Source organism: Solanum stenotomum, chromosome 7 (genome assembly GCF_019186545.1).
Source record: "Solanum stenotomum isolate F172 chromosome 7, ASM1918654v1, whole genome shotgun sequence".
Classification (NCBI taxonomy): Eukaryota; Viridiplantae; Streptophyta; class Magnoliopsida; order Solanales; family Solanaceae; genus Solanum; species Solanum stenotomum.
In genome coordinates, this window is record NC_064288.1 from 3,279,628 (window position 1) to 3,291,166 (window position 11,539).

The following is an 11,539-nucleotide window of genomic DNA, read 5'->3' on the forward strand; positions in this document are numbered from 1 at the left end:
GGAATATCATCTCCTTCATACTCGAGTGATACCAAATTTGGAGCATCTACTTCAATTTTCTGACAATAACAAATGAGCAAATTATTAATCTTCAGGTCCCTCAAGGATTCACTTCTGCCAGTGTTAACCCTTCTTGAATAACAAGGGCCAAATAACTCTAAAGATTTCAGATTCGGATATTCAGCAATATCCAATTTTCCCAAAAAATAAATAGAATAAGACAAGTGTTCAAGAGTTGGTGCTTGGATTTTAACAAGCTGTTCACTCTTTATCGTAATGCTAAGTGACCTAATCTTTTGAAGATTCCGCACCTCAAACTTTTTCCACCCACGACAATGGAGAATGATTAAATTGTCAATCAAGGGATAATTAGTGAGTAGACCCTGTAGCATGTTGTCATCTATAGTTACATTATTTAGAGAAAGCTTTCTCAAAGAATGACAATTCCCCACATGACTAGTAGGTAGTGACTACTTCTCTTACACCATTCTGAAGAGCAATGTCAAGCCACTTATCAATCGAAAGGGAAAGATAACCTGTAGGTGTTACAATGTCCATGGAAAGTTCAAACTTGTCTATAGGAATTTTCTCATCTCTGTATCTCTTCATAATTTTATTGACTATATCGGTGTCAATTTTACCTCTCCTCCTCCATTCCTCCTCTTCCTCCGTCCCTGAATAAACTACGAATAACAAGTTAGGATGAGTCAACCAAGCTTGTAGCCATGTTTTGGAGAGAATTGTTATCCGTGATGCTTCTACATAATTAAGATTTGAGAGTATTTTATGAATAACAAGTTCAGGCAATATATCAGCTGTTGGTTGATATTTACTATGATTCTTCTTCTTATTATTGTACAACCATACATTCTGCAATGTCCTTGTGCTCTCTTCATGGTTGTGCCTGGGAGTTTATAGGTTTTAATTTGGTAAAATTTATGTCACGCTGAAATAAAACCTTTAGTTTAAACTGTTTAAAGCCAAAATAAAACCTTTAGTTTAAACTATTTAAAGCATATTACAGGAAAACAGAGTTATAATCCTAATTAAATTCTGAATATTCACATGTAGTGTCCAAGTTGCCTTATACTACTAATTTCCTTATTTAAAAATTTTAAATTAGAAAGAAGTATTGAAAACAACCTTGAACTTGACATAAATTGTTAGTTTCGTCCTCAAACTATGGTCGGTCTTAAAAACACTCTTCTACTTGACTAACTAAACACCCGGATCTGCCACATGACATAATAAGTGGTCTCAACCTTTTGTTGGAGGCTCATAGTAAAAAGTTGAGAGAAGTGTCCAAAACATCCTAAACTTGACGAGAATTTAGGGGTGTATTTAAGTTAGGTTAGTAAAGTAAGAGGGTGTTTTTAAGGCTGCCATAATAGTTCAGGGATGAAATAATAATTTGCATCACGTTTAAGATGTTTTCAATACTTCTCTCTTTGAATTATGTATACCAATATTTATAAATGGAAGAACATGTATTGTAGAAATCTCTAAAGGGAGAAAGTAACTGAGGACAAAATTTTGGTTCTAAGAATGTTTGAATCTACCGAAAGACTTGAGTGGGAAGTGGAGAAGCGAGACAAAGAGCTGATTACCGAGTTTTTGAGCAGCACCGAAGTAGAAGAACAGGTTCCTAAGGTATGTATGAACAATTGTATGACTATAAGGAGAGAGACAGCTGACATATTACCTGAATGCGTGATTCGCAAAATACTCTGTTTTCTTAGTTTTAAAGAAGCAGCACAACTGAGTATTCTCTCTAAAACATGGCTGCAAGCCTGGTTGACTCATCCCAATTTAGATGTCATAGTTGATTATTACGGAAACAATTTAGATATAGTGGATAATATCATGAAGAGATATAGGGACGGAATAATCCCTATAGAAAAGTTTGAATTATCATACTTTGATTCTTCCTCCCAAGGTTTTCCATTGATTGATAAGTGGTTTGATATTGCACTTCAGAATGGTGTGAACGATCTCACCTTTAACGTTCCTAAATATTCATCATACCGCTTGCCTATTTTCAAAATTTTGGCAACAAAATCTTTAAGAGAATTGGTTATGTGGGGTTGTCATCTAAAGCGTGCTTCATTATCTAGCGGAGTCGTAAACTGCAATTCTTTGAGATTACTTTCTCTGTCTTCTGTTACATTAAGCGAAAAAATGCTTCAGACTCTACTTAATAGTTGTCCTCTGATTGTCAGTTTCGTATGTGATTATTGTGATGGGTTGGAAAAGATTGAACTGGTTAATCTTCAGAATATCAAGTCAATTTCCATTTGGAAAGGTAGAAAGCAGCGTGTTAAAATTCAAGCGCCAACACTTGAACACTTGTCTTATTTTAGTGTTCCGAAAGAGTCTTCTATGTTGGATATGCTTGATGTTCCAAATTTGGTGTCACTAGAGTATAAGGGAGATCAAATTCCTGAGACTTTCGTGGATGCTAATTTTCAATGGAGTTGTTATCCTAAGAGACTCATCCTTGAGTCAACTAGTAAAACAATTGCATCTTTCATGGACCGTTTAATGTATATGAAGAGTCTGAGTCATTCTACTACTAATGAAAGCAAGTCTTTGCATAGTCAATTAAAAGAAGTGAAAGTCTACAAATTAGATTCAAGTTGGCAGCTTGTTGAGTTCAGAAGTGAGGAGCGGGCAACAAGGATCCTTAAGGAGGGGGAGAAATTTTATTTTATGTTAGAGTGGTGATGTAGTTCATTCTATTTTTATGTGCAAATTGGTGTTCTGTTTTTCTGTTTCTGATGTTTATTTTACGTTATAGTGGTGATGTTGTTCATTCTATTTTTGATATACAGAATGACAGTAAGTATGTTTGGTGTTTCCTTTACATTATAGTGGTGATGTAGTTCATTCTATTGCTATGAAAACTCTTATTTCACACGAGTATAGAATTGCACTTTAGTTAATCTTTTTTCATGTCTCTCTAAAAAGAGTTCATGAACCAGCTTATGCAGCTTTAAGATATAAGCAGAGCTGTAACACTTCAGTATTTGTATGCTTAACAGTTTGAATAGACTTCAGTTTTGTTCAAAAGTTGCTGCACCACTTATAGATGTCGTTCAGCAGATGTTTTGGTAAGTCATATGTGCCCCTATCCTCGAGGCCATTTCCCGTCCCCATTTTGAAACATTCCGCTCACAGTAGAGTTCTGAGTGAGACCCTGTCTATGGGAACTTATGTTCAAAAGTTGCTGCACCAGTTTTTGTTCCACAATTACATGATGATGCCAACATTGGTTTTCTTTTAACGAACTTTCTTAACATTCTATTCCATGGGTGTCTCAGAAAGACAATCACCTTTTCATTTGTCGTGCATTTGTCTTCATTTTACTTTATACTTCTCGTTGCTGAAAATTAAAATCAGAATTGAGAGCACCAGAATAGGTTGAAGCTGTAGCCTACCAAATTTGAGATAACAGAACTGAAAGAAATATATATGGCTTTGTCTATTCCGTTCAGCAAAAAAATTTGTAAGTGAGGGTTACTTAGTAATATTTAGCGCAAATGGTGAATGTAACATATAATCAATGAGTTCTACTGAATCAAACATCTTCGACACAGAGCAGAGTATAAAAAAGAGAAGTTAAGTTGCATATGTTCTGTTTTAGACTTATGATATCTGTGAATTTTGTATCTTTTAAGAGATAAAATAGAAGCTGCAGTTCTCTGTATCAGCACACTCAAAATAATTCAGTCTCTGACTCGAGGGACAAATGAGCTAGATGTAATACCAATTGTTGGAATGGGGGAATTGTTGTATAATAACGAAATCATTATTATACAACTCAACTTGAGAAAGTGACAACTAACTTGAGAAAGTGGGTGACTATGTCAAGCACCATACCAATCCTTATTTCCGTCCATTCCTCACACTTAAAAAGAGTTGGAAATTGTTGCAGAAAAAGGTATTTTGAAAGGAAGTTTGCCCGTCTGAACTACACGATGTGAGTCTAGATGTTGCAAGAAGATGCAATCCGTAATCAGAAGATTGTATGATTTGATGAAAGACGAATTTGAAGATTGTATGAATGCCTGATACCAAATGATTTAGAGGCAACCTATCTCTGATCAAAGAGAAAATATCAACTATATGTGTCCATCTGAATATTGTTGTGTTTATGATTTGTTCATTTTGTAAAACCGGAGAAAGTAAGGCAAATTGACTAGGCAGAAACAAGACTGACTTATTAAACTTTGGATATCTGATTGACTCATCCTTCAACAAGAAATTTTGTCCAAACATAAGAAATTTGAAACTAAAAAGGCACCTTAAATACAAACACAAACATCGTCCAAGATTCTTTAATACCATACTTGTTTGTAACCGAAAAGTGTAGTCTTGATATTTGATTAATTGAGCAGAAAACCGTCCGTTTCTGTTTCCTACTTAAAATAAAACACTTTTGGAAGGCATACATATATTATACTTCTAATTTGTACTATTTTCTTTGACCAAAATAAATTTATACCGTCAATCAAACGTTGTATAAACTTAATCCAAGGATATCTCACCTTATCTCGCGTATCAAAATAAATGGATAAAACGAGTTTTATATATGGATTATGAAAAGGGTATATATATATGAGTTATTTTCTTAACAAGGGGTATATTAGTTATAAATCACAAAGTTTAGGGTTTATAGGAGACCTTTCCCTAGAATTTAAGGAAAATTATGCTTTAACGAAAGCATAAGCTATAAATTCAAGAATCACCTAATAGGACAAACCCTAATACTTTTTCCAGAGAGATCAACCAACTAATCACAATGAGAGCCACATCTGACATATTGTCTGATTGTCTCATTCACAAAATACTCTCTTTTCTCAGTTTTAAAGAAGCAACCAAGATGAGCGTTCTCTCCAAAACATGGCTACGAGCCTGGTCGACTCATCCCAATTTGGAATTCAAATTTGATTATTTTAATGACAATATGAAAAAAGTGGATAGTATCATAGAGAGATATTGGGATGAAAAAATACCTATAGAGAAGTTTGAATTATCTGACACTAGTTTTTCCGAAGAAATTTTTCCTTTGTTTGATAAGTGGCTTGACATTGCACTTCAGAGCGGTGTAAAAGATATTGTATTTAGAGTTCCTCGGTATACATTATACACCTTACCTATTTTCACAATCTTGGCAGCCAAATCTTTAAGAGAATTGGTTCTGAGGGGTTTTGATTTGAAGCTTGTTCCGTTATGTAGTGGTGNCAAAATAAAAAGTGGATAGTATCATAGAGAGATATCGGGATGAAAAAACACCTATAGAAAAGTTTGAATTATCTGACACTAGTTTTTCCAAAGAAATTTTTCCTTTGTTTGATAAGTGGCTTCACATTGCACTTCAGAGCGGTGTAAAAGATATTGTATTTAGAGTTCCTCGGTATACATTATACACCTTACCTATTTTCACAATCTTGGCAGCCAAATCTTTAAGAGAATTGGTTCTGAGGGGTTTTGATTTGAAGCTTGTTCCGTTATGTAGTGGTGTGGCGAACTACAATTCATTGAGAAAGCTTTCTCTTTCTTCTATAAGTTTAGACGATAACATGCTTCAGACTATACTTAATAGATGTTCTTTGATTGTCAGTCTCGTCCTTGAGCGTTATCATGGGTTGGAAAAGATTGAGTTGTTGAATCTTCAAAGGATCAAGTCAGTTACTATTAGGACATCTACAAATCAACACGTTAAAATTGTAGCACCGACTCTTGAACACTTGTACTATTTTTCCGCTGGGGAAGGGTATCCTATGTTGGATATTATCAATGCTCCAAATTTGGTATCACTAGAGTGTAGAGGAGAGAAAATTCCTAAGATTTTTGTGGATGCGAATTTGCAATGGAATTGCCATCCTAGAAAAGTCATCCTTTTCACAACTAATAAAATGATTTCATGTTTTATGGATTGTTTAATTAATATGAAGAGTTCGAGTTATGAAAGCAAGCCTTCTTGTAATAAATTACAAGAAGTAACAACCTACAAATTTGATTGGGAAAATCAGAACTGGCATCCGGTAGAGTTCGAAAGTGGAAAGCTGACCATTAGAAAGAGGGACAAATTTTATTTTTTATTGGATTGGTGATGCAGTCACTTAATCTCGAAATGCACTGTTTCATTTGTAAAAGTTATTTAGATTTTCAGGCTAGATTGTCAAATATGTTCAAATTTGAAATATCAATACATTTGGTATTCTGTTTTTCTCTTCAGTTCGTGTGAATTTACTATTGTAGTTTCATTTTAAGGCCTCAAAGTACGTATGTGGTGTGTCGAAAAGGGAAGTTAAGTTGCATATAGTTTTGTCTTAGAATTAGATACAGTTAAGACACTTGAGCATACATAACTTCAAAGTTACTATATACGATGACACGAGTAGTGGTTGTTATAGATCCGCTTCTGTTAAAGAGAAACTATAAGTCTCCTTAACTAGTATCCCTACAACAAGAGCATGTAATAGGGATACTGTTGTGAATCATTTTAAACATAAAAAAGGATCTTTTCACTGCAGCTGGTGTATGTGCTTAACCTGTGAATACATTTTGATTGATGTTTTATAAAGTCTTACCTCTTTATTTAATGAGTCTGTTACCGAGATAAAACACCTGGATTATTCGCAGGTGTTAGTGAAAAATTACAAGATAATAAAATTACAAGATTACAATTGAAATAAAATGAAGAAACATAAATCTCTTCAGGCTGAGGCACGGATATCTCGTTCTCTTTAAGGAGATTCAAGCTCACTGCAGCAAATGTTTTCACCGGTCCAGTAATCCTCTTTGACTTGTCCCCTCCAGGATACAACAACCTTCACAAAGTATAACTCAACAACTCTGGACAAGAGTTGAGTCCAAATTAAAGCTCCACAAAAAAGAACACCTCCTGTAACAAACCCAATAACAAACACCACTCAATTCAAATTCAAACAACCAACAAGTCCATTTCACTAAATCGTAATTGAAATTACAAAGGAATTTAAGAACTAAATGGAAATGGAAGAACACAAGTACAAGAAAGGGATGAGAAGAAGAACTCATAGAAAGGGGATGAGAGGACTTGGATATTTTCTCAACAATTTGCATAAGTCCAATTTGCTCTCCCAAGTCGTATTTATCAACCCGGATCCCAAACATAGTCTGGCCCAATTGCTTATTCTCATCCCAATAGGTCTTGCCAGCCCAACAACTATTTGTGTGATCTTGGTATTCCTATTGGGTTGGACTTGGTTCATAACACCTCCCTTCAACTCTCTTTTTGACAAACTTTATGCACTCTATATTTTTCTTGTGTGTTGTGTGTTTCAAACCAAATGAAGACCACCACTATTTATACTAGAAGAAGTCTTCCTAGCAATGAATAGGAAGATAAAGGGAAAATGCATAAGTACCCCCCAGCCTATACCTGAAATCCCAGAGACACACCTAACCTTTACTAAGATCCTATTACCCCCCGAACTTAATTTATCTATAATATTCTACCCCTTTTCGGCCTACGTGGCACTATCCTTGAAAATTTTGTCAACATGCGTTGGGCCCACAAGATAGTGCCACGTAGTCCAAAAAGGGGTAGAATATTACATATAAAATAAGTTCGGGGGGGTAATAGGACCTTAGTAAAGGTTAGGTGTGTCTCTGGGATTTCGGGCATAGGCTGGGGGGGTACTTATGCATTTTCCCAAAGATAAATGGTGTAGTAAATAGTGAAAATAATGAGCTTAGGAGTTACATAGGTTGCAAGAATAATGGAGGAGTTAAGAATGAGATAATGGAGAACCATTACATCTTCTGCCAGAAAAACCGCAAAACGGACAGCCACTACAACGTTCTCAGCAACGTTATAACAAAGTAATGGCAATTAAGCCAAATGATTATAAAGATGACATCAAATGTCATCAACTGCCAAACGGTAGTAATGCACCTAATGATGTGTTATTAGGCAGAAAGCAAATGACATTTAGCAAAGTATAATAATATTAAAATGCCACAACAATCCCCCACTCATTTTAAGTATTAGACAAGAGAGTATATCAGCTAAAGGAAGACTATTATGCATAATGAAGGTATGCTCTGCATTGAACCTTCACTTAGTAAAACAGTAATTTTTACTTCAGAGTCGTAGTGGTCTCAGACTTGAACTATGACTGCTTAAGGAAAATAAAATATCACTGCTCACACATAATAATCAAGGTGTTGACATGAGCTTTAGACCCAGCACATTATGGCCTTGTGCTATCCCGGTTTCATGAGTGCATTTGAGAATAAGCCCAATTCTCATAGGAAGAGACTACTTCCACAGTTAATATCTAACTTTCTGTTTCTGTTCTGAACTTGTTTCAGTGTTTTTCTACTGCTAATCAGTAGTCTGTTTAGTGTTGTCCTTCTCTACATCTACAGAGTTATTGCTTGTCATTTGACATATTTTGTGAATCCTATGTAATTAGTGGTGGACAAAAACCTAACCAACCGATAAATAGAACCGAAAAAAGTATTATTGATTTATTATTATTGGTTAACGGATTTTTAATGATTTTATAAAAAAAAATTATCTGGTTATCGATTTGGTTTTGGTTTTTTTATATTGGGTTATTGGATAAACCGTAACTCATTAAGATTGTAGCAATTTACTGTTTTTCCCGTACATAAATATTAAATATAATCTCAATACCTTACTAGTTAATGCCTTTGCTGTTTAGCCTTCAATTCACACTTTACAATGACTTTGAGTTCACAACTTCACATTATACAAACCATCAAAACCTAAAGTAAGAATCATATTCCTCTTAATTTCTCTTTGTATTACACTTGTATAATTCTTTTCATGTTAGTTATTATTGTTTCTATTTTATGAACATTTGTAAGTTACGTTATTGTCTTGTTGTGTCAACTTGTTGGAGACGTCATATATTAGTTTTATTAACATTTTCTTATTGGTTATAAACTTCACCAATAATACATAAAATTGAACAGAACCAACCGATGTACACCCCTACTAGTGAATAAAAAAATTGCCCCATAGAAAAATGGATATTTTCAACACAGAAATAAAATTTGGACAAATATCGTGCAATTGAAAAAGCACAAAAGCATAAGAGTTCTAAGAGTTCAATTTTGTAAGGACTTATGTGATTTCTACAATTCCACATTGGCAATGGCTCCTCTCCCATGCACAAGTAAAACTCACAAACCATTCTCTCAATTTCCATCATTTCCAATGGAAGATTTAATCTCGAAAATCCCTACCCTTCCACCAGAGCTCATCACTAAAATCCTCTCAACGCTTCTAATAAAAACTCTCTTACGATTCCAATCTATTTCAAAGGGTGTGTTTGGGATGAAGGAAAATATTATCCTAAAAAATGTTTAATTTCTTGGAAAACAAGTGGATTTCTAATTTATTTTCTCATGTTTGATTGGTGAGTAGAAAATATTATCTGAAAAATATTTTTTAATGTTTGGTTGGTGAATGAAAAATATTTTCTAGAAAATCTTGTATTTTTTTGGCTTGAGACTAGAAAATACTCTTTAAGAAAATAATTTTTGACCCGAAAATTAACCCCGATAATCGATCTAGGTCCCGACCCTAACACCCGAACTAGGACACGACCCCGGCGACCATTTCAAAATCCGACCCTAAGATTTGACCCAAGACATGATCCACACTTTCGATCCTGAAATATTTTTCAAAAATATTTTGTTTTTATAAAAAAAAAAATTAAAAATTTGAAATATTTTTCAAAAATAATTTTTTTAAAAAAAATTGATGAGGGTGTGGCTAGGGATAGGGGTAGCGTAAAAAATGAAATTATTAAAATTTAAAATATTTTTCAAAAACAAATTTCTTTTTTTAAAAAAAAAAAATTGTTTCTGAAAAAAGGAAAGAGAAAAAAAATTCAGAAAAAGGGTGGAGATAGAAAAAGAGAATCTGCTTATTCAATATTTCAAGAAGAAGATTAGAAAAGAGGAAAAAGATAAAGTAGTAAAAATATTGAGGGGAGATATTTTATAAGGAGATTAAAAAAGAGAGATTTTTAGGGACAAAAAAATATATTTTTTAATTCCTTTATTATATTTTCGTATTTTTTGTTTTTATTTTTATTTTTTAAAAGTTTTGTTCTGTTTTGTAAAGATTTTATTGCTATGCCGATGAAAAGTCAAATTACTGTCATATAGGAGTAATTTGGGTGTTTAAATTGTATAGTTAGATTTTTCTCCCTATATATATATAGTGGCGTAGCCACATGTAGTAGAGGGGTGTCGATCGACAATCCTTCGTTGGAAAAATACAGTGTAGCTAAAATAAAAATATTTTTAATGTATATATATTACATATTTACACTCCTTGGCTTCTATGCGATTTTACTTCTTTATATTTTGACACCTCTTAGTAGAATTTTGGCTCCATCACTATATATATATTATCCGTGAAAAGATTAATTAACTAAGCAAGGTTTTTTTTATTTGATATATTATCCGCAAATAATGGTCCTCGTCCCTACATAAATATCATGCTTTTGTCTACAACTCATTATGCTTTTGTGCTTTTTCAAAGTGCACAATATTTGTCCAAATTTTATTTGTGTTGAAAATATTTACTCTCTCTGTCTCTAATTATTTGTCCAATTTTCCCTTTTTATTTGTCCATTTTGACAAATAAAGAAAGGACAATTTTTTTACCTATTATACCATCAATTAATTATTTTGAAAAAGGTAGAATTTCTTGAAAATCTTAGTTTTTAATTCACACACTTTATAATTAATAGAGGTAAAATGGTAAACTCACTATGTCAATTATTGTTTTCTTAATAGGTGTGTCAATTCAAAAGTGGACAAGTAATTAGGGACAAAGCAAGTATTTTTCAATGTTTTTTTGTAATATAAATGGGGACAATTTTTTTTCTTACCAGCTCTAAAAACGGCTATTCGTGAAATTTCTCCATCCTTCACAAGGTAAGGGTAAAGTCCGCGTATGCATCACCACACCAAATATCACTTGTAGAATTACATTGAGTATGTTGTTGTTGTAGAATCATAAAATTTTGAAACGATGAGCAAAAATAATTGCTAGAATTTGCTTTACTTGTTCATACTGGAGGCAAATGACTGAAATCTTCACGGTTCCAAGCCTCTTGATAGTTTGTTTATATTGCTCGGACACTTCAAAAATATCACTGTATGCACCGTGTCAACAGATCCAACATTTGTGCGATGACATTTTTAAAGAGTCTGAACAACATAGGTTTCAGCTTGTTGGCTAGGTTTCACTTCACAAAAGTATAGTAAATTAAAGGCATAATACATATATTGGACCTTAAACTTGGCTTCAAATTTTAACTTTGACCTCCAACTTTCATAGTGCACAAACAAGCACTTTAACTATCCAACCTTTTAATAAATAAACACGCGATTTTTGGAGCCAAGAGCGTGAAATGCAAACGTTGCCACGTGTATTAGTGAGCCACTCAATGGCTGCCAACTAATTAAACACTTTACACGTGCATTTTTGAACTAAAAA

General features: G+C 33.6%; 2 protein-coding genes across 2 annotated transcripts in view; one reads left to right on the forward strand and one right to left on the reverse strand.

Annotated features, from left to right (window-relative positions):
- The first annotated feature begins 1,545 nt into the window (after positions 1-1,545).
- LOC125871282 (F-box/LRR-repeat protein 13-like) lies at positions 1,546-2,724 on the forward strand. Its single transcript, XM_049551874.1, has one exon. The coding sequence runs from the start codon at positions 1,546-1,548 to the stop codon at positions 2,722-2,724; it is 1,179 nt and encodes a 392-aa protein (XP_049407831.1).
- Positions 2,725-3,127: 403 nt separating this feature from the next.
- LOC125871284 (F-box/kelch-repeat protein At3g23880-like) overlaps positions 3,128-11,539 on the reverse strand; it is a 10,823-nt gene continuing 2,411 nt past the window's right edge. Inside the window, exons 2-4 of the mRNA XM_049551875.1 lie at positions 7,754-7,842; positions 3,374-3,433; positions 3,128-3,226 (exon numbers count right to left, since the gene is read on the reverse strand). Of these exons, the coding sequence (XP_049407832.1) occupies positions 3,128-3,226; positions 3,374-3,433; positions 7,754-7,842 (248 nt within the window). The remainder of the gene's footprint in view (positions 3,227-3,373; positions 3,434-7,753; positions 7,843-11,539) is intronic.